Source organism: Hypanus sabinus, chromosome 28 (assembly GCF_030144855.1).
Source record: "Hypanus sabinus isolate sHypSab1 chromosome 28, sHypSab1.hap1, whole genome shotgun sequence".
Lineage (NCBI taxonomy): Eukaryota > Metazoa > Chordata > Chondrichthyes > Myliobatiformes > Dasyatidae > Hypanus > Hypanus sabinus.
In genome coordinates, this window is record NC_082733.1 from 8,116,265 (window position 1) to 8,144,027 (window position 27,763).

General features: G+C 38.9%; 2 protein-coding genes across 4 annotated transcripts in view; one reads left to right on the forward strand and one right to left on the reverse strand.

Annotated features, from left to right (window-relative positions):
- Positions 1 to 10,695, forward strand: part of mindy2 (MINDY lysine 48 deubiquitinase 2) — an 85,116-nt gene extending 74,421 nt beyond the window's left edge. The window contains exons 8-9 of one of the 2 annotated variants that reach the window (XM_059952562.1): positions 4,033 to 4,209; positions 6,916 to 10,695. In XM_059952562.1, the coding sequence (XP_059808545.1) occupies positions 4,033 to 4,209; positions 6,916 to 7,029 (291 nt within the window). In that variant the 3' untranslated portion in view covers positions 7,030 to 10,695. The remainder of the gene's footprint in view (positions 1 to 4,032; positions 4,210 to 6,915) is intronic. The other variant, XM_059952563.1, reaches the window with a different exon arrangement.
- Positions 10,696 to 16,834: 6,139 nt separating this feature from the next.
- The window catches only part of sltm (SAFB-like, transcription modulator), a 77,656-nt gene continuing 66,727 nt past the window's right edge, over positions 16,835 to 27,763 (reverse strand). For both annotated transcript variants that reach the window (XM_059952567.1, XM_059952566.1), the window contains exons 18-21: positions 26,657 to 27,040; positions 25,799 to 25,946; positions 25,334 to 25,500; positions 16,835 to 17,823 (exon numbers count right to left, since the gene is read on the reverse strand). In XM_059952567.1, the coding sequence (XP_059808550.1) occupies positions 17,688 to 17,823; positions 25,334 to 25,500; positions 25,799 to 25,946; positions 26,657 to 27,040 (835 nt within the window). In that variant the 3' untranslated portion in view covers positions 16,835 to 17,687. The remainder of the gene's footprint in view (positions 17,824 to 25,333; positions 25,501 to 25,798; positions 25,947 to 26,656; positions 27,041 to 27,763) is intronic.

Sequence of the window (27,763 nt, forward strand, 5' to 3'; positions counted from 1 at the left end):
CCTGACCATTTCAATCTGGCCTGGCACTTAAATCATCCAAACTTTGGGTTGTTCCTTGCTCTTGGACCCAGGCCCTGCCACTCCAATGCACTCTTGGGCCTGAGCCACCCTGTCTCGATTTGGACTGTACCTGACTTTTTCAATTTGGCCCAGTGCTTAAATCAATGAAACCTTGGGTCTTTCCTCACTCTCAGGCTCGGGTGCCACTTCGACTCTGCCTCGCTTTGCCTCAGTTCGAGTCACCTCCAAGTCCATTCCAGCAATGGCCAAACGTTAGTTAATTCCCTGCTCTCATGCTTAGGTCCCGCTGCCTCAGTTTGGCCTGTGCAAGCCACACCTTCAGTTCATCAGTTCACGTTGCAGTAATGCCAGGTGGTACAGGGCAGTTCGAAAGCTCAGCATCAAAAGGGAAGTTACAGACTGTTGATTGCAGTGATCGTTTACCAGAAAAAGTGTGATCAATAAAGTAGTTGGTAGTTTTCTCTAGTTTTGTTTGCCGACAACAAGTAGTCGCTGTGCTTCATCAGTACCATCTTAAACAAGAAGCTGCCTTTTACTTTTTATCTACCTGTCAGCTGTAAACTTAGAATGGTTAATAATAATTAGTTAGGTCAGTCACTTTTAGTAAAAGGCAGCATCCATCATTAAAGACTGTCATCATCCAGGAAATGGACTCTTCACATTACTACCATCAAGGAGGAGATGCAGGAGCCTGAAAGTACACACTCAAAAGTTTTAGGAACAGCTTCTTCCCCATTGCCATCATATTTCAGAAAAAGCAATGAACCAACCCATGAACATTGCCTCACTGTTTTTTAGCTCTATTTTTTGCACTACTTATTTAATGTAATATTTTACATATTTTATTTCTTATTGTAATTTATAGTTTTATTATATATTGCACTGTACTGCTACTGCATAACATTTCACAGCATATAACAGTGATATTAAACCTGATTCTGATTCATTGTTATAGGTGAGCCTCTACAATGTAGCTTATTAACCAGGGTTAATGCATTTGATCAGTATCCGTTTTCCAAAACGTATCGTACTGCGCCAAACATGTATTTTAAATTACTTTATACATGGTAACCTTTATGGTGGTCATCATCCTCAAGTCTTCACATTAATGGTGGGGTGGGGTGGAGGGTAACCTGTTGTGGTTGAAAGCTGAGAGAACATTTGAAAAGAATTACCTTGGAAATCAAAATAGAAAGTGTGTAAAGAAAGGAAGGAGTTGATAGAGGGGTACAAAAGCAAACTGGCATCTTTCTGGAACAATTGAAATGAGGTATGATAAGTGCAGTTAATCAATTGTGCAAAGGCTGATTAATGAGTTTTAACTGTTCTTAGTGCCTGCATCTGCAGCCTTATGTGGGAAAGCTAGCTTCAATTAGGACTTTTAATTTAGTACACAGGTGGTTTTTGAATTGTGAGAACCACCAATGAATTGAGTCAGCATCATATCTCCTTGTTGGAATGAGAGGGAAAAGAGAGACTGTAGAAGTTGTCTGCCAAGGATGATTTAATAATCGTTCTTGTGAAGGTTTCTGACTGATCTGAAGTCTTTTAGCAGAAAGGTCATCGAAATATGCAAAAGGTATATTGTCACTGTAAATGCATCAGATCAGTTTCATTTATTTATTGATTGAGATAGTTCAATCCTTAAAGCGTGCTACCCAGTAACTCCCGATTTAACCCTAGCCTAATCATTGGACAGTTTACAATGACCAGTTAACCTACTGTCTGGTTCTTCTTTGGACTATGGGTGGAAAACAGAGCTCTAGGAGAAAATCCATGTATTCCACAGGGAGAACGTACAAACTCCTTACAGATAGCATTGGTATTGAACTCCGAACTTGACGCCCCCCCCCCCCCACCGAGCTGCAAATGTTGAGCTAACCATGACTCCACTGAAGAGCTTAATTAGTAAGCTTTTAAATGAAATGCCTATTTTATACATATTTTCTCCATTTCACAACTTCTGTAATAACTTCAGATACATTTCTGCTTTTCCAACACATCAGGTGTTTGTTTCTTGCACGAAACTATCTGGAAATTTTTGGCAAGTTTTAAAAAAAAAACACTTTCAAAGAGCCAGTTGTTGTTGAAAGTTCCAGTATCAGAATATTTCATTTGCGTCTTCCTTTGAACAATTTGTTCCAACTTTGATTTGTTACTTGACTATTGCTTCGTGTCCTAAGTTTCCTTGTATTGTTAAAACTCTACAGAAATATGATTAAACATAATACTGGCCATACTTTCAAAAGGATGTGCTGATGACTGTTTAGATATTTTTCTGAAATATGAATTCTAATGTCAGGTTCAGAGTAATTAATTAAAATCATTTTGATAAGTTGTTGGTATCACAACTGTTGCAGTAACTGGTTGAAATTTGTAGTAAAAGAGCAGTAGAAGTTTTGGTTTCTTTGGAATATTTCCATTTTTGCATTTAGATATTAGTAGGCAGCCATTGATCCCAGAAGATCATGGGTTTGCATCTCTGGTGGACTATGTCAAACTGCCTTAAGGACTCCGGCTCCAGATTTCTCCTGAAGCCTTTCCCATGGGTGGGTATGGCAGCAAGGCAGTGCAGGTTTAAAATCAGAGTTTTCCTTTTCATAGGCGGGCTGCCGTCCAAGGCTGACAAGCTCCACCTGCCCGAAGCAAATGGTTTTGAGGAGTTAGTAGTTCCTAAGGTTGTCATAGCTGGGGATGGTGCTGGGCATAAGCTCCCACTACCTATGAAGTGCTCCAAATGATGTGCATCTCTTAACAGCCACTGACAACCAAATTCAACTCTTGGTCTTCACATGGGCTTAGCTACTCGGCCAGACAGAACTGTTTCTACTGACGAGAAGGGGCAAAGGTGCATTTCGAACCTCTCTTGAATTTGGTGCCAGTAATAAACCCACTGTCTTTCCCAGTGAGAGTGGGAATTTCTGGTTGTTACTCTTAAGTAATTACAAAGTGTTTGTTCCTGCATTAAGCTGTTGAGGTCTACCTTATATCTTTTTTTTAGGATAAAATGGATACATAAATTAACAACAGGGATAGGAGGATGGTGTTAAAAAGGTTTAATGAAGTAGGAAAAGGTGCATCCAGAGCGAAGTTGTTGGTAATGAGTAGTTGAACCAAATGGCCCATTTCTGTGCTGTAATTTCTGTCGTTCATTGAACAGCCCCCAGCATCCCTCTCGGATCAGTATGCCAGCAATGTTTCCAATTTAACAAGCAAAAACCAAAGAGTTTATAACATAACTATAATGATTTAATCAATGCTGTTCCCTTTAGTTTATTGACACTTACTAGTGTGCTCAATTAATAGGATCTTAGTCATGACATTTCCACCTGAAACCTGTGCTTTGTGATCTGGTTTCTATGCCCATGGCTTCATTTTAAGGCATCTAGCTTGCATACTTCCTTGGGTTATTTTCTATATGTGTTAAATGTGCATAAGTGTTCACCGGATTCTGTTCATTGACTAAAGAAAGCAGAGAATTCTGATGGAAAGGACTTGATGAAATTTTAATTTTTTGGTATATTGTAAGATTAAAATGTAAGACTTTAAAAATCAAAGAAGCTTCTTTTAAAATTTTATAGTATTAACACACATTTTAGTTTATTATTTGACATTTCTATAATGGTGTGGCGGTGGAGTCTAGGACCAGAGGGCACAGACTCAGAATAGAAGGACGACCCTTATGTGGAACGATTCAAATTCATTGCCGCAGGCGGCTGTGCAGGCAAGTTATTGGGTATATTTAAAGCAGAAGTTGATAGGTTCTTGATTAGTAAAAACATCAAAGGTTAAGGGGGAAAGGCAGGAGAGTGAGGTTGAAAGGCATAATAAATTAGCCATGATGGAATGGTAGAACAGACTTAATATGCCTAATGGCCTAATTCTGCTGTAATGTGTTATGATCTTATGGACTTAACATTGCTGCATATCAGCAAAACTATTAGTACTTTAAGGGTAATTATTGATCCCTTATCCAGGGATTTCCTGATTGGACATTATTTCTTCTCTCAGGACTATCTGATGGCCTTGTCCTTACAACAGGAACAGCAAAGCCAGGATTTAACCTGGGAGCAAATACCTGAAGGAATTAGTGATCTGGAGCTGGCAAAAAAACTGCAGGAAGAGGAAGACAGACGAGCATCCCAGTACTATCATGAACAGGAGCAAGCAGCTGCGGCTCAGAGCCAGGTATGACATTTTACTGGTAAATGTGAAGTGGAAAACTAAGGGCACAGCAAGTTGATTAATAATGGAAAGTGCTGGGAATTACTGGAGTAGAGGCAGCATCTGTGGTGAGAGAAACCGATTACATTTCAAATTAATAATTTGCCATTTGAACTGAAGGAAGATGTATAGTATTTACAGAATCTTCTATTTGTCATGTGACCTTTTACCAAGTAGAAAGCAGTTCGGTGGTAAATACATTGACTGTTTTCATGTAGTATGCTTCCCTAACCTAAGGATGGAGGCTGCTGAGCAACCAGCTGATTTCAGGTTTCAACAACACAAGGTAAAGGGACTTGAGATAAAGAAATAGGCAATTGGTCTCAGCAAGGGTCAAACAGTGAAGGATTAAAAATGGAGCAACATGAAAAATAACTAAGATAAGCACAAGAAAGGTGAATGAATGAAAACATCATCCAAGGGAAACTAGTCTTGAGAATTCATCAGAGAAAAAGTTTAATACAAACAGAACAAAAAGTGAAGGCAAGTTGGATGCATTTGTGAATAAGTGGTTAAGGAAACACCTGACTTTACCCCAATCCCTTTGTTTGTTGAAACATTCTTCTGTTTGGTTCATACTCAATGTAACTATTTCAATACACACCAGACCGGCCTTCATCATTCTATTCTCTACAGACTCGAAATAATCCAAACTCTGCTGTCCATATTCTAATTTGCAAATTTTCACTCTCCCCATTTGCCCATTCACCACAACCTTCATACCATCTTGCTCACTACCCTGCCAATAAACCCCCACTCCCTCCCAATCTCCTCTGACCTATTCTGACTCCTTCAGAATTTGTGGCTACATTGTCGCCTGTTGGAAACCTTGGCATTGGCATTTTCCCTTTAACTTCATCTATCTAACTAAGTTTGATCAGGACTCTGCTAAAAAAGATCTGTGATGCACAGTACATCAACTCTTTATAGAGAGTCCAACCTTGATTTGAGTTTTTTTAATAATCCTGTGAATAGTTTTGGGGTGTTTCACAATGTTAATGGCTTGTTGATGCAGTTCGGCAAGATACAGGAAAGCAGTAAATTTGCTTAAATGACATGTCCTCGGATTCTTGAAAGATCGACTTTGATACATTGTAGTAGACTAATGGACAATTTAAAACTTTTACAGGCTTGATTTCAGACGTTTTACCCTTTGTTGTTATTGAACCAGCCACTAGATGGCACTTCAGACTGTATGAACAATCTGCCTACCTAGTCAGATGTTTGGAAATTGGGCTGAATTCTTTTAAGTGTAGGAATTTGGTGCACTGTGATGCACCATAATACGTGTCATGAGCTTTCTGAAATATAGTATTTACATTATGTTATTAGAAAGCAGTAATGTTATATCACTACATAAGGATCTAAATTTCTAGTTCATTGGCTTAAAATACTTTGAGCTTATCTTTGTTTCCATTCACAAGCTAAAATAACATTGATTAAATAAAATGTGGATTGTGAAATCTTTCTTCATTAGTGCCATTACAAATGGTTTTAGCTTGTTAAACTTCTCTTTGAGTATGGTTATGGATTTTGTCAATGTGGCATCAAAACACCATGAGAAGACTTGAAGTGGAAGACACTCCAGCAGAGTTAGGCCTCACAAGGACAGATAGTTTTGTTAATCCCAGTTCCAGGTGTTCCTCAGGGCTGTGTCTGAAACTCAGTCATCTTCAGTTGTGTTATCAATGATCTCATGTCTATTGTCAGTGAATTAAAATGTTTCCTAAATTTCACCCAGTGTTCAGTTCCTCAGGAGATGAAGCACTACTTATTTGTATTCAGCAGGACCTGGAGAACATTACAGAATGTGCTGAAAAGTAATACTCCAGCTGTATAAGTAACCACATGCCCTGGTGTTCAGTGGCACTGATGGTGCTATATTCTTCCACTGTCGATCTCTGGACCAAGTAGACTGCTCACATAATTTAAGGCAGATATTGATAGGTTCTTGATTGGCATCAAAGGTTATGGGGAGAAGGCTGGGGAATGGAGTTGAGGGGAAAAATGGATCAACAATGATTGAAAGGTGGATCAGATTCTGGTCTAAATGGCCTAATTCTGAGCCCATGTCTTATGGTCTTAGGGTCTTATGATTGGCTATAAGAGCCAGTGGCTTATAGTGAATAACCAACCTGCTGGTGCTCCCAATGCCTTTCCACCAAATAATAACCCATTAGGAAAGTTGGCAAGACAGCTTCTCTGACTTCTAAAACCTGCAGACACCATTATTAAGAAGGAGCAAGCCAGATCTTACACCATTGTGAATTGGTGGTTCAGGAGAAGTTCCCTTCCTGGAGGGCAATTCAGGATGAGTAGTAGTATTTGATACAGATAGCCAATGATTGGCTTCTGATATGGATAAGCCATATATGAATAAAAATTAAGAACCTGGCATCTTCACTTCCTTTTCAAATGGTATTTTGATTGTGAAACTGTCCATATTGTCCTCAATAATTTGATTATCCACTTGAATTAGTCTCTTTCTCTCACATGAGCCAGCTTGCTGAACTGAGCATGAGGTGTGGTGAAGGTTTGAATGGTTGCGCTGGGTGCTTGTACGCTGGCTGGAGGTTGCATTTTAGTATTCTGTTAAATCTCTTTCAGCATTGAGCACTTACCTTACTTGACAGCTTTCACTTTGCATGAATGCTTTCTCGAACATTGCAGGAAGGGCAGCAATCACAGGCAGCAGCAACCGCTGGAAAACAATCGGGAGGCACCGAACGGAAACAGCGCAAGGAAGCAAGAGAAAAAGAAAAAGACAAGTGTATTCTCTTGTGATGGAGCTAAAATATTTACCAGAAACTAAATGTGTAACCCTTAAAAGAATCCAGTGATATGCCGTCTGTGCCTGATCCTTAATTGTTTGTATTTTGAGAAGTGAAAGGATGACTTCTTTGATGCAGTCGGCCAAACTCTCTGTTGCACAATGCACTATATTCACAATGAAGTTTCTACCGTATTGATTGATGCAGTTACATTTTATTTGGACATAAATCATCGTTTAAAACACGTGGAAAGCACCTTTACATGTAACAGTAAAATCACCATGCCTCTCCTCAATGTTTGGCATTAGTTAATGCAAACAGCTAATAAGCTATTCTGAATAATTATAGCCTCAGTTTTGTTATAGGACAATGATTGGCAGGTTTCATGGTTTCTTTACTTTTCATTCTCTGCTTACAATAAGAGAAAATAGAATATTTTTAGCTTTCCTTGACTGTTCCTAGAGTTGAACTCATAGGGAGATAAAGGCAAAAAAATTTAAAAGGTCATTCACAAATTCTGCTGGAGGACAGCTATAGAACTGGACAATCTTTTCTAATGATGAAGAGTTTTTTGTATGAGTCACAATAAAGGATGCAAGGAGAGGGGTAAATATTTGTTAGTGGTGGTCTCTTGCTTCAAGTTTTCTTTAACTGGATGTGCTCATTTTGCATGATTGCTCCAGCCAACAAGAGTCACTCTGGGGAAATGCCTAAAAGTAAATATTTGATCATTATATTTGAACATCAGCAATTTTAAAACAAAAAGCTTAATATTTTGATTAAATATACTTTCTGGCAAATCAGAAAATAGTTTCAGATTGGCTAAGAGATGTTGCTTGGATAAGAATCCTTCTCCATGGGTTTGATCTCTTTGAATGGTAAAAAGCAGAACTGCAGTCAGCTTTGCAGTGTCTGACATCTTGGTTTTGAATTCCTTGGTGATGAGTAATTTACCAGTCATTGTGATCTTTCGTGTTTACTAATATGTTCAAGTTTATTTGGTCAAACGTAATCCATGCCATAGACAGTAGCAAAGTTATTTTTCTCAAGGGGACCAATATTTAGAAATGGATGAATTTTAAAATATTAAGGACGAAAGAAACAACTTTGATACAGTCGCATGTGGATTTTGTATATGCTAAATGCTTTTCCTTTGATTTGATAGTAAGATGTTCCAAATATATTGTCCACTGGGCTCTGTTACTGGAAGACACTTAAATTCTGAACAGTTGACATTGAAGGAAATTTATCTGAAGGATCATTTTATACTGTTTCTGATTAGTATTGTCACTTTAATAATGTAGCTGTTTTGTAGATTTTAATACATTTGACCAGTATTTATTTGAATGCTTCTACTAAGGCACCTTCAGTTAGAGTACTTGAAGCAGCTGTGTAATAGAGGATCAACAACCTGAATGATGAGAATAAAGCATTTAACCTGTTTACTAAAACATAATTATTTATTCATTGTGAAGTTTTGTTAAATTATTTTGAGATAAGCACCCCCAGAGTATCCTTTTTGTGTGTTTTCAAGAATCACATTGTACTTAGAAATTTCCTTTTATCAAGAATTCTTTACCAGGAACAAAAGCTTGATGAGGGACATTAAATTTAACTGCCCAGATGTATTATGAATTAGCTCACATTTATAGTGCATGACAGTTGTAGTAGTACTTATGGTAAATGTTCACACAAATGCCTATGTTCCTCATCAAAATATGTTAATACTAAAAGCACCAGGATTTCAAATATGTATGGACCTAATTATTTGCAATCCTGTCCAAGCAATTATTTGTGTTTTCGTTAAATTGTGAATATATTTAGACCAGTCTGATGCAGGGTTGTGCATTGTGATACAACTGGCCACTAATAATGGCCCTTTTGGAGTCCATTTTACAATGGAAGTGTAATGGAAAGTTATTGTCAATGCAGGGCTCCATTGCCCTTTCTGTTGAGGGCTGGGCGTTGTAAAGAGTCACAAGTGTAGGCTTGTTTGTGATACCTTGATTGATAAAACAGCCCAGTACATGCACTTGACTGTTTGAATATGCTAAATGTTTCACATAAGGATTGAAAACAATGCTGAAAGTCTTATGGGCTGATTATGCTTTAAATTTCACTTTGTTTTGCACATTTGTCTACCACAAGGGTGTGTGTAATTGAACTATTCTGCAAAGGAAATGTTACAGATTTTCTGAGTGCAGGTTCTGAATGCTTTACTGAAATTCAGTGCATGAGAGAACTCAATATTTAAGATTTCATGGCTCAGTAAAAGCTGTATGTTGCGATTTAATTCTTCATGATGGAATATTGGCCTGACATTTTAAACATTATGTTCTCTTTTGGAGATTTAATCTCTTATAACACCAGCGGGCATTGGGGTTTCTCATTGTTTATTACAACTGACTGCACAATATAGTTCAGGCCAATATTGTCTATTTCACTGTAAATTACAGAAAGGTATTGACACAGAACCTGTTACTTTCAAAAACTTTTGTTGCACCTTTGAGTTTTGTTGCTGTGCTTATATTCAGACTTAATTACCAAAAGACGTGAATTGTATTTAATATACATGATGGAAAAGAAGTATGATTTGCTATATGTAATCTTTGTCTTCTAAATGACAGCCACTTTTCCTTGTATTATTGTATACCTGTATTGTTACAAGTCCTGCATTTGTAAGTGTCTACCTTGCGGCAGATGCTAATTACAAGACATTCTGTTGTATTTTATTTATGACCAAACATGTATGTAGCATACTGCCTTGATGTGCATTATATTCTTGTGGCTTGTGTGAAGTTTTTCAGTCTCCTATCCTACCTTAGGCAGCACAAAGCTCAGACACTAATGACTTGATTTTTAAAAGAAAAAGTACTTTGAATGTGGACAACTTTCTTCAGTTTGTAATTCTAGCATTAACCCACCGAAAATGACAAAATACCTAATCCTTTATGGTGTATATCTTGTGCTGTCTGGGAAGAATAGGAGGAGACAGCAGTATATTGTGCCATAATTTTAAAGATTCCATATGATAGTAATAAATTTGAGGCATTGTATGTATTTTCATTTGTTTTTTTTAAATTCTGGGAATTGGGGGTAAAAATGCATCATATGTATTGTGGTGGGGGGGGGGGGGGGGTGGTGGAGAGAGAGATGTGTAGAAAACTGAACCAAAGTGTTGAAAATGAGGGAAGAGGTGGAAAATGGAGAAGATACCGTACGTCATGGAACTTAATCACGTGATAAAACAAATTGCCCACGCACTCTGCCGTTAGACCAGAAAACTGACATGCACATTTATTCACTAACGTGACTCGTTATACAGCTTATTTTCCTGTTTATTTGGCATAGAACAAGCATAGATTACAGAGTAACATCAGATAGCCACGTATAAATTTTGCAAGGAATTTTAGAAAAAGGTATACTGTGACCAAATCAGCTCTACCAGCTGAACTGTACACCCATTAGTGCCTAGATAACCATCAAAAAGAGTGAAATGTGGCTTTATTCGCGGTCTCATATGTGAAACAGTGAGAATCATGTTACATTGTTGGAGCATAAAACTTCGAGTGACTGTCTTTAATTTATTTGGTATCATTTAGTGCAAAATTTTCTGTTGCAGAATGATGTTGAAATTGGTAATACTACAGCCTAAAATAAAACAAATAATTTGCTGCAATGACGTGTATGACGTTTTAATTCACACATTCCGTTATTTCAAAGACCTGATTGTGTTTTTGATGCTGATTGACAGCAGACCTGCCGACCTTCCCCGTATCTCTATAGCCCGCCTCCTACCGGAAGCTCCGCCTGATGACTGGGTGACAGTCATCCTGTCAGTCCCGCTCACTCTCTATTGGTCACCTCTTAGTAGCCCGTCCACTAACCTTTCTTCAGGCTCTGCGCACTGACAGCTCGCTCTAAAATGTTCATAACTTTTGAGGAATTTTTATTATGTAAAATGAGTTCATTTGGGTCAAGTTTAACGGTGTAATTAATCTGAATAATGTTTCAAATGTGCTGGTCAGCCTCACGGGATTGGTCAATTGGACGAGAGTGCGGTTGGAACCCCTCCTTTCTTCCCTACCATCTCCACATCACTCCTCCCCGCCCATCTTTAAATTTTGGGCTTGGCCATCTGTAGTGGGGAAACTATTGGGAGAAAGTTCTAGGGAAAGGATCTCTCCGCTTTTGGAAAAGTAGAGACTTAGTAGGGATTGCCTGGATAACTTTTGTGTGGGAAGTCTTATAAACCAAAAGGCCTGAAGGGTTTTTGAGCAGGTCGACGAGGAGTGGTGAAGTTAGGGCAGTGGACGTTATCTACATGGATCCCGATATAACTTTAAATAGGATAAGCGAATCCCGAAAGTGTACAGGTTTCATGGAGGTGGGGCTGGAAGTGGTGTTCTGCAAGATTTGTACTATGTTGTTTATGATATGTAGAACTATTTTGGTCAAAAATATTGTGGACCGATTAAGCTTGCAGACGAAACAAATTATAGAGGAGTTGTGGTTGGTGTCAAAATATTTAGAAGGATATAGAAAAGTTGGAAATATGGACAGAAATGGCAGATATAATTTAAACTGGACAAGTTGGAGATGTTGTCCTTTGGGAAGTCAAATGCACATGTACACAGCAGATGGCAGGAATTTTAACAACAATGATGTACAGAGGGATCTTCTGGTGCAAGTTTATAGCTCTCCAAAATTGGAAACACAGGTAGTTAACAGAGAAACAGAAAGCCCACAGCATAATACAGGCCCTTCGGCCCACAATGCTGTGCCGAACACGTACATACTTTAGAAATTACCTCGGGTTACAAGGTGGTAAAAAAGTGCACAGTATAAATGCCTTCAGTGGTGAGGTTGTAGATTATAAAAGTCTGGAAGTTATATTGCAGCTGTATAAAACCCGTTAACTCTGCATTTGCAGTATTATTTGCAGTCCTTATCACCACATTACAGGAAGGAATTAGAGCCTCTTGGAGAGCATGTAGAAGTTGTTCACAGTGATGTTGCCTGGAAGACAAACTTTGGTTTGTTTTCTCTGGAGCATTCGAAGCTGAGAGGTGATCTGGAAATACATGTAAAATGAGCATAGATAGAGTAGATGGTCAGGAGTCTTGTTTTCCCAGGGTAGAAATGTCAAACGCTATGAGGTTTAGCTTTATGGAAGATGCAAAAAATACTTAATCATTTAATTAATTCATTGAGATACAGCATGTAATATTCTGGCTCTCAAAACCACACTGCCCAACAATTGCCCTATTTAATCTTTGACCAATCACAGCACATTTTACAATGACCAATTAACCTAACGACTGCTACGTCTTTGGACTGTGGGAGGAAACCGGAGCATCCAGAAGAAACCCAAGCAGTCATGAGGAGAAACGTACAAACTCCTTACAGGCAGTGGTGGGAATTGAACCTGGGTTGCCTAATTGTAAAGTGTGGTGTTAACCACTACACTACCATGCCACCCTTGTATGGGGAAATTGTACTTTTACACAGAATGGTAGGCACTGAGATTGTGCTGCTAGGGAAGTGGTGAGCAGATACAATATTGGCAGGTGAATGGGAAGGGAATAGACCACTCAAGGATGGATGGGATAGTTTAGGTTTGTATAATGGTCAACACAGACATCATTGACAGAAGGTACAGCAATTCTGGTGCTGGAAATCTGATATAAAGAGAAAGTGGTGGAATCACTCAGGTCAGCCAGTGTCTGCAGAAAGAGAAATGGAGTTAATGTTTCAGGTCTGAGACTTTTCCTCTGATGGAAGACTAATCCATTTCTTTTCTCTCTCTGGACCAGATAGCTACACCCCAGGGTTCTAAGAGGTAGCTGAAGAGATTGTAAAGGCATTGGTAATTGCTTTCAGGAATCAGTAGATACCAAATGGTTCTGGAGGACTGGAAAACTGCATTATGTCTCTCCACTCTTCAGGAAGGGAGGGGTGCAGAATAAAGGAAATTATAGGCTAGTTAGCCCAACCTCAGTGGTTGGGAAGATGTTGGTCCATTGTTAAGGATGTGGTTTTGGGGTACTTAGAGGCACATGATAAAATAGGCCAAAGATTTCCTTACCAACCTGTTAGAGTTATTTGAGGAAATAATAAGCACAATAGACAAAGGAGAATCAGTGGATGTTGTGCATTTGGATTTTCAGAGGGCCTTTGACAAAGTGCAGCATGTGAGATTGGTTAATAAGAGCCCATGATTACAGGAAAAATACTAGCATGGTTGGAGCACTGGCTGACACTGACTAGTGGTGTTCTACAGGGGTCAGTGTTGCAACCACTTCTTATGTGAATGTTTTGGACAACGTAATTGATGGCTTTGTGGCCAAGTTTGCAGGCAAAATGAAGATGGGTGGAGGGGCAGGTAGTGTTGAGGAAGCAGAGAAATTACAGGACTTGGACAGATCAGAGGAACATGCAAAGAAGTGTCCGTTGGAATAGTGCCAGTGTATGGTCATGCATTTTGGTAGAAGGAATAAAAGAATAAACTATTTTCTGAACAGGGAGAAAATTCAAACGAGGTTGAAAGAGACTTGGGTCCTCGTGCAGGATTTACTAAAGGTTGAGTCAGTGGTGAGGAAGGCAAATACAATGTTCGCATTCATTTTTAGAGGACTAGAATATGAAAGCAATGATGTAACACTGAGGCTTTATAAGACACTGGTGAGGTCTCATTCAGAGAAATTGTTAAGTAGTTTTGGGACCCTTATTTAAGAAAGGATCTGCTGACATTAGAGAGGGTTCAGGAGTTCATGAGAATGAAAGGCATATAATACAAGGAGTGATTGAAGGCTATGGGCCTTTATTCGCTGGAATTTAGAAGAATGATGGGGTATCATGAAACCCATTGAATGTTGCAAGGTCTAGATAGGATGTTTATAGTGGGGGAATCTAGGGGCAGAGGGCATAGCAGGAATTTCTTTAGCCAGAGGATGTTGAATCTGTGTAACTCCTAGGAAGGCCGCATCATTGAGTGTATTTAAGGTGGAGGTTGATAGGTTCTTGATTAGTCATGCAAGGTTGCAGGGAGAAGGAAGAAGAATGGGGTTAAGAGGGAAATGGATCAGCCATGATGAAATGGTGAGGCAGACTCTATGGGCCAAATGGCGCAATTCTGCTCCTTTGTCTTATGGTCTTGTAGCTGATCTATGCTGGCCTCAAATCATCTTCTGTGCTGGTTCCCCATAACTCTCAACCTTTCTAAAACTTATCTTTTCCTTCCTAAAATACATCTAATCATTTGGTCTCCACTACCAATTGAAAAGAATTCCAGATATTCACCATCCTCTGAAGTAAGGTTTCTATGCATCTCAGGTTTAAAAGACCAGCCCATTACTGTGAGAATGTTGTCTTCTATGTGTCTCTTCCATTAGTGAGACCATCTCAACATCTATCCAGCCAAGCCCCCCCCCCCAACACTAAGAATAAGGCTAGTCCTCATTCTTCCAGACTCCCAAAGAATCCTAGTCTCACTTGGTAGGAAAGCTATCTTATACGAGGAATTAATCTGGGGAATCTCCTTTGGACTGATTATTTATGGACTTATTTAGATAAGGGGACCAAAACTTTACACAGTATTCCAGGTGTGCATTTGCAACACCCTATACAATTGTGGCAAAACCACCCCGTTCTTGAACTCCACCCTTTTCTTGGTGAAAGCCGTTTGCCACCTTTGTTGCTTGTTGAATCCAACTGGTAACTTTTTGTTATTAATGCACTGGGACACTTAGATTCCTCTTAACTTCCACTGAACTTCATTTGAAATCTCCCTCCATTCTAGATAATTTGCCTTTGATTTGTCTTACTTAAGTGCATGTCCTTGCATTTTCCCACAAAAAACCCTACTTACCAGTTTTTTTGAGCAGCAAAACCACATTCATCACAACATGCACTTCCCTAAAGGACTTAATTGATAAAATGCATCAACCAGTGTCCAAATGCCCATCTCCAACAGTGAGCATTACAACACCTAGTATGTAGCAGCTTTATCTTAATTTTAAATTGACACTATTTCTGCTTGACATTTTACCACCTGCATTTGTACATCAAAATCAAGCGAGTGTTTAGGTAATGTCCATGAATAGAAATGGGTGGTTTTGAGATGTAAAGTACAGTATTATTTGGTGTCCATTTTTTTGTTAGAGCTGTCATTAATTTTCAGCTAGTTCTCAGAATTTTGGAAGTCGGGTATGGAGGGTGACATTTCCATTTGAGGGCTGAGATGGGTGTTAATCACTGAGTTGGAGCTCAATCTGCAAAAAGCAGGATTTCCCAGTGACCAACCATTTTATTTCCAATCTTCATTCCTATTCCAACACGTTGGTCCATCCCTTCTCTACTGCCTCGATGAGCAATAGTTTGCTGTATGGGTAGCCTCCATACTTATGGCATGACATTTACTTCTCCAACTTCCGGTAATTAACCCCCTTCACTAATTTCATTCCCCACTCTGCCCCCCCCCCATACCTCCTCTTCTCACCTATCACCTTCCCCCAGTGTCATCTCCTTTCTCCTCTCATCAGATTCCTTCTCCAGCCCTTTACCTTTTCCACCTCTCACCTCCCAGCTTCTTACTTCATTCCGCCCCCCCCCCCACTCCCCACCTTATTCTGGCTTCTTCTCCCTTCCTTTCCAGTCCTGATGATGGGTGTTAGCTTGTAACATTACTTTTTGATCATTTCCACAGATCTGACCTGCTGAGCTCCTCCAGTGTTTTTGTGTGTTGCTTTGGATTTCCTGCATCTGCAGAATGTCTTGTGTTTGGGAATGTGATTAAAATTGTGTGAATAGTTTGGGAGGCAATGCAGTGCTTCCAACATAAGACAACGAACTTCTGAATGGTCCTCACAAATGCATGCCATTCTGAATGATCCCTCTAAAATTTGGGCATCAAAGGGTAATAGATTACAGTAGATCAGTGGGGATGTTATAATTTTTTCAAGGAAGGGTTTGAGAACAAACTTAGATCTGTTCCTGTCACCATCTTGCATCAATAGAATATGGAATAGAATGCTAGTTCCAACAATCTGGTATTGGCCATGGTAATATGGTCTGCAAGAGACACTATTCATCTATTTATCCTGCTAGTGGAGTTTAGAATATGAGTGAGAGTTTGTGGTGCTACCCACATCTTTTTTGGATTTGGCACAAGGTAATGATCAAGTTCTTCGTGCCTTCAGATGGATGGAATCCAGTTTGAGAATTGGGAACTAGCTCTTTATCTACTGGAAGAAGCTGGCTGAAAAAGCTGGTGGCATTGACTTTCCCTTGGCAAATAGTTGGGTGAATCCTCAGTAGTTAGCACATTCAGCTGTTTCCTGTCTTGAAGATGGTCACAGTTACAGTGTCCTAGCATGTTCTGTTGTGGTTAAGGTAGTGAGTTTGAGATTAAAGTTCCTCCAGTGAAATTTTAGAGATCAGCCAGGATATCAACTACACCCAAGATTTTTTATTTTGGTTGGCACACAGCCTTTAACTTGTTGATCATGTAGGAGCAAGGCTGGACTGGATGGATTACCATGGAATGGCATCAAGAGTATCAAAGTTGAGAAATCATTTGAAGTATTTCTTCTCTGTTCCTCTGTAAGATGCAGAATGCCTTTAAAATCACTGTCCAGTATGAATTTCAGGGAACTTACTATCTCCAGAGAAGTACTTAAAATAACAGGTGCATAATATCATTTCAAGTAAACCTGACTAAAACTATTTATTTGATCATACATACATTAATAATTCAGTGTCGATGAATCAAAATATTTTAACAAAGCAGGAGATGGAAATAAAAAAAGTGACTTAACTTCAAATAACAATGTCATGAAGATTTATTCCAAAATCCAAGAATACATCTTCCCAGCATTGGTGCCACATTTATACACTTGTAAAGAACAATCCTTTGAGAAAAGTTATTAATATTCTAAACTGTGGCTGGTAAATGTAGAAAATTAATTGTCAATAAATATGCTATTTTGCAAAATGGTGGAGCCTGCTGCCCCTCCCTGTGTCCTGTTTATTAATGTAGAAGGTTAACTGCATTACTACAGATAAGTGAATTGCACAATTGTCTTCTAAGAAGCTTTGAATAATTAACCATACAGTGGAGTCTCAGTTATCTGTCTGTCCTTTCTTTATGCATTTTTCAATTATTCACAGGATAGCAATTAACAGTTTACAAATTAATCTTTTAAACATTCTTGAATTAGTTCAGTATATGAATGGAGTCAAGGCTGCCAATAATCAAGAATTGCTCCATTTTTGACTGTAATGACATGGTGCTAGTAACATCCAGAGGATACACCAAACCTAAGGCTCACTGAGCACAGACATCCAAGTTCCATTATCTATGGAGAGGGAATTCCCTACCCAATCTCTATACTAACAGATAATTGGGGTTCCACTGCCATGCTCTCTTCCAAAGCAAGACACTTACACAAATCAGACTGAAAACAAAAGTGGCTTTTCTTCATGTTCAATGGCTGTACTGCTACATGAATAAAACCAACAGCAAAAAGGTCAGTGGTAAAACAATGTGCTAAAAAACAGACGTAATAATGTCTGTGGCACAGGGAAAACATAGGTTGAACTGATTGAATATAACTACAAATACAGGTACATCTAGAAACAAAAAAATTAATCTACTGCAAACAATGTGGATTAGAGTCTTCGTGGAGCACCCCCTTTGAATGGCTTAAAGCGAGCATCTCCTGATCCATGCAGTCCTTTGGAGCCTGAAACATTGCCTCCTTGTATTGTGTTGTTCGTGATCTGCACAATTCTGTTTGCTACAGGACTACAGAGGGCAATAAAAGAAAATAGTAAGAAACCTTTGAAGCCAGCAATGGCTAAAATCTCAAGATACTTTATCTGAAAATGGGCAAAACATACTAAGAAGGAACTTAGCAACATAATATTTGTAAAAGGTTTTTGAAAATGAAATCAATGTTAGCGTGTAAACAACCTGAAAAGAAAAATAAATCACTTGGGCCTTGGTACCATGTGCAAGACTTTCACTTCTAAATTATGTTGCCATACATGTAAATCTCAATACTTTAGATAGTGAATAAATGTAATACCAAGCAATCATGAGATCCCAATTATTGTGTGGCAGAAACAAGAAGATATATTGATAGCACCACTGACAACCTTTGAAAAGCAAAAGCATCATACTTCTGACATAACTGGTAGTTATTTAAATTGAATGCTTTGGTTTGAAGCTTCAGATGTCAAGCTACGTGTCCTTTTATCAGATAAATATCACATGCATGATAGTAAATTACACAAGCAAGGCTTTATCTGTCTCATCAAAATTTGTGATGAAAAGGTAGAAGAAACAAGTTTAGAGATATATGCATAGATTATAATATTAGAGCGATTAAAAAAGGAAGCAATGTAATGTTGGTCATCAAGAGAGAATAATAGTAAAATGCAGCAATGTAAGCAATTTGTTATATTCTCCTTGAGAATAATATATTGACCTCAGGAAGACAGCCATCAGGCTTACCAGAATTATGCCTGGACAAGGGTTAAATTATAAAGAAAAATTATACGTACCAGGCTCCATTCATTGACAGGTGATTCATTTGAAGAAAGAGGAACTAGCAAGTTAGTGAGAAAGCATTTTCACAAACTGTGTGGGGCACCATGGTTTCAAGTATTACTGAGTTTTCAGAAAGATTAGAAAGGCTTTTACATAGAGAGTGAAAGGATGTTAATCTCTGATACCAATAGAGTTTGGTTGACAAAATCAATTATGATTGGTGTAATAGGCCTGAGCCAACTGAATGGTCGGTTCCCATCCTGTGGGAAGAACATATTCACACAGTTTACAAATGTAATTCTCTTTAGTATAACTGCTTTATGGAGAACTAATTTGAATAATGTCATCCACTTCAATTGGACAGGCACCATATTCTAAATATGAAGGAAACAGTAAAAAGGAAATAGAGACAGCCAGCTGTACATAAGAGGAAACAATAACAGCCAGTCCATCAGGCTGTTGTCACAGGCTGAGCAGGACATGCCCTCATTACTACCAGCAGGGAGGGGAGGTGCTTTGTGGCTGAGGACTTGCTTTTGTGAACTTAAGTTCTGAATGTTAGTTGCTTACTTTTATCATTTGCACTATTTGTTCCCCCCCCCCCCCCCCCCCCAGCATACTGGCTGTTTGACAATCTCTTTGTTTTGAATTGGTTCTATTGGGTTCCCTTCTTGTAACTGCCTCTAAGTAGATGAATCTCAAGGTTGTATATAGTGTACATACAAGGGCAATAAATTCTCACCTGGCCAATGAAGACCAGGACCTGGACTTTTTGCTGCCTTTATGGTTTTTAATTCATTTGCACTGTGCAACTGTTTCTAGCAAACATAGAGATACAGACTCTTGACAGATTCCTGGAAAAAAAAATCAGAAATGTGCAGCAGTAGCAACTATTTGGCTCAAATATCCATGTCAGCTGAACTAATAACCACCTTCAACCAACACATACAAAATGCTGGAATGCAGCAGCCCAGGCAGCATCCATAGGGAGAAGAAATGTTGATGTTTCGGGCTGAGACCCTTCATCAGGACTTCCACCTTCTTTCTCTACACTTCAGGAGTTCACCCAGATACTTTGCTTTGCTGACATCTTTGCTTCCGTCACTTCTTTTGGTACCCCCACCAGCTATCTCCAATCTCAATTACAATTACCTTACCTATAAGGCCCTTAGGTACTCAGCTCTGCAAAGGACAAACAGAAAGAAAATACACCAGAGGTAAATAGGGTTGGAAAGAAAGCTTTTGGCACATTGGCTTTCATGAAATCACAATACTGAGTAAAGGAGTTGGGTTCTGTTGAAGTTGTATAAGATGCTAGTGATGCCTAATTTGGAGAATTATGTGAAGTTTTGGTTACCTACCTACAAGATGTCAAGTAGATTGAAAGAGTGCAGAGGAAATTTACAAGGATGTTGCCAGGACTTGAGGACCTGAGTTATAGGGAAAGGTTGAATAGGTTAAGACTTTATTCCCTAGAGTGTAGAAGAATAAGGGGAGATTTGATAGAGATATACAAAATTATTTGGGGTATGTTTGCTTTCATTTAACTCCTACTGGATAAGTTGGTGAGACTAGAACTTGAGTATTGAGTACAGGATTTGGGATGTTATGTTGAAGTTGTATGATGTTAAGAGAAATTTGGATAGGTACATGGATGGGAGGGTATGGAGGGCTGTGTTTCAGGTGCAGGTAGATAGGACAAGGCAGGTTAATAGTTCAGCATGGACTAGATGGACCAAATGGCCTGTTTTGTGCTGTAGTGTTCTATTGCTTTATAATTCTTAGCTTCAATTTTATAAACCTTGATTAAATCTCTGCCTTTAACCTTCTTTCGTCATGAGTATTCTAGTCCAGAGAAATCATCTGAACTTCTCTTAAGCCCAGTCTAATAGCAGCATGCATTTCTTCCCCCGCCAGCACATAACGACAACGTTGTTCACCATCAGTAATACTCAGCCGACTATCCGCCAAATCTACACCATCCACCACAAGGGCTGGCATCCTTCTAGTTGCAATCTAACCTAACAGGTAAACACACTGATTGTCGCCAGGTCTAAACTGGAACACCTTCCCCAACAGTACCTTCAACCAGGACAGTAACAGTTCAAAGCAGTGACTCACCACCACTTTCACAAGGCAAGAGGCATGGTCAATAAATGCCCATTCTTGCCAGTGATGCCCAGATAATGAAATATTAAAATAACTTTCCGGTAAAGGTGGTTACCATCTGTGGCCAAACTAGTGTTAAACCAGTAATTATTTCATTTGCAGCATGTAGCTGTCACTGGCACGACAGCATCAAGGAATTTATTTTGGACTTTAGGAAGGGGGAAGCAGGAGAACACATCCGTCTCATCGAGAGGTCAGCAGTGGAAAGGTTCAGCAGCTTCAAGCCCTGGGTATCAACATCTCAGAGGATCTATCCTTGGCCCAATACATTGATGCAATTATGAAGGAAGGCAGCTTGCCAAAGGAGTTTGAGGAGATTTGGTATGTCACTAATGACTCTAGCAAATTTCTACATAGGCACAATGGAGAAGATTATGACCTGGTAATGCACAGGACTGGAAAAAAGCTGCAGAGGGTGTAGACTCAGCCAGATTGATCATGGGCACTTGAGTTCAAGGACTGTGAGGTAATGTTCCAACTCTATAAAACCCTATTTAGACCACATTTGGCATATTGTGTTCAGTTCTGGTGGCCTTACTATAGGAAGGGAAATGGAAACTTTAGAGAGGGTGCAGAGGAGATATACCAGGATGATGCCTGAACCAAAGAGCATGTCTTATAAGGATCGGTTGAGTGAGCAAGGAGTTTTCTCTTTGAAGCGAAGGATGGCAGGTGACATAATACAGATGTGCAAGACAATGAGTGGCATAGATTAAGTGGATAACCAGACTTTTTCCCAGGGTGGAAATGGCCAATAAATAATTTCATAATTTTAAGGAAAGAATGTCTGCGGTAATTGATTTTTTTTTACAGGTGTTGAATGCATAGAATGCCCTGGCAGGGTGTAGCAATGATGAATACATTAGGGGCATTTAAGAAACTCTCAGATGATACATGGAATATAGAAAAATGGAGGGCTATGTAGGAGGAATGGGATAGATTTGATCTCAGAGTAGATTAGTCAGAACAACAGTGGGCCAGAGGGCCAGTGCTGTGTTGCAGTTTTCAAAGTAGCCTGCCTAACATCAAGAAGAACTTCAAAAAGGCAATGCCTCGAGATGATGGCATCCACCTTTTGACAATCCCTGTAGACCATAAGAGATAGTAGTCAGGCCATTTGGCCCATCGAATCTGCTCCGTCACTTCATCAAGGCTGATCCATTTTCCTTCTCAACCCCATTCTTCAGCCTTCTCCCTAGAGCCTTTCAGGCTCTGACTAATCAAGAACCTATTAACCTCACCCAGTGATCTAGGCTTTACCTCCACCTGTGGCAACGAATTCCAGATTCACCACCCTCTGGCTACAGAAATTCTGCCTCATTTCCATTCTAAATAGACATCCCTCTGTTCTGAAGCTGTGCCCTTTAGACCTAGGTTCACTACTATAGGAAATATCCTCTCCACATTCCTCTAAATTCCAGCAAGTACAGGCTCAAAGCCATCATTCTTCATATGATAACCCTTTCATTCCCAGAATCACTCTTGTGAAACTCCTCTGAACCCTCTCCAATGTCAGCACATCTCTTCTTAGATAAGAGGACATAAGCCAGTCACGATACTCCAGGTGAAGCCTCACCATTACATCCCCACTCTAGGTCTCTCAAAATGAATGCTAACATTTACTTTCCTCGCCACTGACTCAACCTGCAAATTGACCTTCACGAAATCTTACATGAGGATTCTCAAGTCTCTCTGTACCTCAGATTTTTAAATTTTACGCCCATTTATAAAACAGTCTGCAATTTTGTTCCTTCTGCCCAGAATACATGACCATACACTTCCTGACATTATATTCCATCTACCATTTCTTCCCCCTTTCCTAATGTTTCTAAGTCCTTCTATAGCCTCCCTGCTTCCTCAACATTACCAGCCCCTCCACCCTTCTCTGTTATCCTCTGAAAAACTGGGTTCAAAGCCATCAATTCTAGCATCCAAATCATTAATGTAAAAAGTAGTCCCAACAACAACCCCTGCAGAACGCCAATACTTCTCAGCAGCCAATCAGAAAAGGCTACCTTTATTTGCACTCTATGCCTCCTGCCAATCAGCTAATCCTCTAAGCAACCTTATATGTGGCACGTTGTAAAAGGCCTTCTGAAATTTGAAATACACTACATCCACTGATTCTCCTTTGTCTATCCTGTTTGTTATTTCCACAATTTCAAAAGATTCCTCAGATTAGATTTTTCTTAAGGAAACCATGCTGACTTAGGCCTATTTTATGAAGGACCACAGAGGGCATGTCCTCTTCTCATTACTATCATCAGAGAGGAAGTGCAGGAGCCTGCAGATGCACACTCGATGTTTTAGTTACAGCTTCTTCCCCTTCACCATCAGATTTCTGAATGGTCCACAAACTCATGAACACGATCTCACTATTTTGCTCTCTTTGTTTTTTTATATGCTTATTATATTTTTATGCATTGCACTGTATTGCTGCAACCAAAATTTCAAAACATGTTAATAATGATTCTGATCACTGTCAGTTGCTACCACTGAGCAGACAACTGCAGCACACCATCATATGATGGTAGTCTTATTATGGTTACTGAGTAGGACATTCCAGGGTTCAGCAAGCAATAATGAAGAAGCAGCAAAATATTTCCCAAGTCAGAACGTATATGGTTTGGAGGGGAGCCTGAAGCTGAGGCATAGCTTGAATGTTATTGGAGCTGTATTCATTAAAGCACACAATGGTATTCCAAAGTATTCCAGACATGCCCCATATACAATGGAAAGGTTATGCCTTCAAACCACTTATGCTACAGGTGTTATTGCTCATTCAGTTAAATTTATGGTCAACAAAGGCCATCAAAAATACTGAAGGTGAGACTCAACGCCACTGAACACTCAGGTTGTTATTCGGTTTTCTCTGGCTGAAGATGGTCATTTCTGTGCCATTTCTGTGGTACCATTGTTATTTGTTACACATCAGGTCTAAGTAGTGTCCCTATCTTGCCATACACAGGCATGAATAGCTTCACCTTTTTTGGGAGGAGTTGCCCATTTCCATTCAGTCCCCACTTCAGACATTGAGGAAAGGTCCCTGATAAAGGACTGCAACGCATTGCTTTATTGCCAAGGCACATTACAAATATTGCATACTCAACTATATCCACTTACACTACCATCTTCAGGGATCTGTCAATGTGCATTCCAATTACCTTATGTTCCTCTACATTTCTTAGTTTTTGTTGTCATTTGCCCTAATAAAATGGATTCCCTATAGAACAAATCCCTCTCATTATCGTAAGAGAACTAAGCCAACCTGACTTAGTTTACTGATGCTGTATACTACTGCCTTCCCTGTGAATAACAATACATTTTAAAAAATTCAAATGCAACTTTAAATTATGGCTTCTTTAAAAAAAAATCACTCTGGTATTATTGATAATATCTCAAGTTACAGAATTAGTTCCAAGCCCTACAGAGTACCACTGAAATTTTCTTCTAGTCACATCAACCTTTACACTTCTCTTATCAGTACTAAATTAATTTTATTTGCCCTTATCTTAGTATATTCCATTGTCTTTAATCCTTCTGCCATGTTGAAGAACCTTGGTCAAACCCTTGAGTAGCACTTGAGAAAAAAAAGGTAGTCAAGAATACAGTCTTGGGGAAAACAAAAAAGGTCACATTTTGGTAGTAAGTACCAAAATCATTTCAGATAATCTTTGTGAGAAGGGTGGTCCAGAGGAGAGTGCAGCCCAACTACAACCACAGTGGTTGTAGTTAGGCTGGGAAGGGTGCAAAGTGAAGGAGAAATTAGGGGATGATTTTACTGGAATATTTCCACAGTCTTTTGTGTCTGAACAAGGTAAAAGACACCAGTTGTGGTTAGTGATAGTCCCAAACAAAAAAATTAATCAGGAGTGAAGAGATATGGTGGAATGAAACAACTTACAAATTACAGCCTACAAAATCTAAGAAATGTAAGGAGAGGACAGTAGTATTAATCATAAACAGGAAACAGAAAATCAGTGTAAAATCATTTTCTTAGCCTATCTCTTCCAAGATGTATTGTGTAATACAGCTGTCAATGCATGAAGAGAACAATTATAGCCTCCTATAAATAAGTACAACTGTATGTTTTCAGACTACTATATGGCACAATATACACGCTCTTGTTCAGCACAACTACTTTCATATTACGCAAGCAAAAAGACATAAAAATGGAAACAATACACACTATTAGTTGAGAATGGTTTTAATGGACTGGAAACAAGAATTTTTAATACAGTAAAACACAAGTTTAATGTAATTTTAACTGATATAGATACAATTATCATCTCCTTAACATTTAACTGAATGATTTAACAAACTATCTTCCCAGATTTGTCTTCTTTGATGTTGAATTTATATTCATTTATGAACAACTCTTTCAGTATTTATAGCTATTAGGGATCACAAAAGTACCTACCCAAAAAAAAATCAACACTAGTAATACACTTAATTCAAATAGGTTGTCAGAAAGAGCAAGTGTTTAATATAAAACCAGTCAAAAATGCAATACCATACATAATATTAGATTATTTACAATACATGTTCCAAGTTACTGGCAACCAGAGTAGCTGACAGAATGCAACTTTAGTACCTGGATGGTGGCATCATGCCAGGACCACGACCATCACTCATTCGCCGCACCTCTTGATATCCACTGCCTTGAGAACTGGGCCCAGAATGCCAACTGTTTCTTGGTCCTCCTGCATCTCGGCCATGGCGTTCTATCACCACATGTCTGTTTTCATGATAATGAGATGCCTGGGAAGTGAGATTTCATAAATATGAATGCAACAATATAATTTAAAATTAATTAATTGCAATTCTTTTGCATCACCACAAAATTATACCATTTAAAATTCTACTGGTGGAAAACTGAGTGTGATATTTACCACCTCTCCCAGTAATTACATTACATAGACAATGTGGGATCTATTTTCTATAGAACAACCATCTCAAATGGAAGCCTTATTTGAAGACACCAATTTAAAATTTAAGAAAATTATATGGAACAAAACTGCTCCACATGCATTATCAAGTCTAATTAATTGTTCTCTACCTGAGGATTATTACTTCTGTCACCAATAGCAGGCCGTCCTCCATCTCGGCTACTGTAACCAGTCATACTGCCGTGACCACTCGGTGGGCCACTTCGCACATTGGGTCCAGACCTCTCTGGCCGTATTCGCTCTCTCTCTCTTGAATTCCTTCAATGTCAAAAATCAGTTAACATTTTCCCTTGATTTCTAAATGACAAGTTAAATTTAACAGCAAAACAGCCAACAGTCCTCAAAATGTTCAAAACCACCTAACAGGTAAGGAATAATAGTTCAGAACAAAGTCTAATTCAACTAATTCAAAAATCTATCAATCGTAATCTGCGTTTTGGAGAAAGTGTGATTTGAGTCTTATTAAGACTAATGGAAAAGAATGCAGCATTAAATTGATCATTTTTCAAAGGAATGCAAAAGAACCAAGATGACAATGACAGCAGATTGAAATCCAAACTTTTCATTCTTAAACCAGTTTTGTTTTCTCAAACTAGGAAGATAATGATCCCAAGTAACATCATTTTGAACTGAATATATGAGTCCCAATGAAATTCATCATTCTGAACTCTAATTCAAAAGATAAATTCTCACTGCAGCAACCTCACTGACTAAAGTAAACGCATAAATAAAAGCAAATGGCTAGTCAGTCACATCTACATGTATTTAAACTTTTTGGTTACTGATAAAAATAAATATGACTAATCATCCATGGGAAATTATTTTTTTATTCTCAGAATTTGCAATTCCTTTTTGAAATGACAAGTTTTTAAAAATCTCAAAATGAGCCAAAGTTATTCTACATTTGTGAAAAAGGAAACTATTATGTGCACAACCCAAAGAAACAATGCAAAGAATTGCAACATTACCTTAATTCACGTTTGGTAGAGCCCATACCACTACTTGACTTCCAATCATTGGGTCTAGAAGAATTTTGGTTTGGTCGACCATGGTGGACCCCATGGTCACCCATCCTATCTCTATCAGGAAAGTTTCTTGATGGTGACATCTTTTCCAGATGGTTATGACCCCTGGTGCCTCCTGAACGATCCTCAATTGTTACTGTTCGACGGTCATCTCGATCCCGGATTTCTCTCCGCTCACTATTTCCATGAAGTTCATTTCTTTGTTGAGAACTTGGTCTTCGGGAATCACCATATGGTTTTGGATACCGATTATACCCAGGATCCTCTCTGCGACTACCAGCACGATTCTTCTTTCCATCTCCTTGACTGTTGTAACGATCTCCTCTCCTGTAAAGTTTAGGGAATAACATCATGTATTAGCTTCAAGAACCAGCCAGCCTTCTGAGTTTGGAAACAGGGATGTTTGTGCATGAATAAACCCTTTCAGTGATCAAAGTAATTGTTGGAAGCAGAAGGGTTCCTTCTCTTTCCCCCTTCCCTCAATCCTCTGTCCATTCCTATCATCTATAGACATGATACAATCCCTGAAATACATTCAAATACATTGTTTCTACTTGCTTTGAGGAATAGGGTTCCAAAGACTTGTGAAACCTGCCCCATCTCCAATGTCCTCTCCACTTCCACTGTCAAAACTCCTGAATATGTTCCATGTTTCAGCAAGCTTTCTCTCACTTGTTAACAAACCTAGCCTGTCCAGCTTTTCCTCATAAAGAAACCAGCCCATTCTAGATTTGAGTCAGGAGACCAATTCTCTGCACAGCAAATGAGATATCATCAATGCCTTATACAAGAGGTATAGCCACCCTACATTTGTATTCAATTCTCCTCGCCTTCTGTATTAACTGCAGCAATAACTTTCTAATCTTTTGCACATCATGTACTAGTATAACCAGATATCTCTGCACCTTGACTTAGCTATCACTCACCATTTAGATAAAATATTTGAAGACACAATAAATTTCAAATGCTAGAACCTGGAGGAACATGCATCAGGGAGCTTCAACATAAGGTAGTGGACAGATGATGTTTTGAGTTGAGATCTCTCATCTG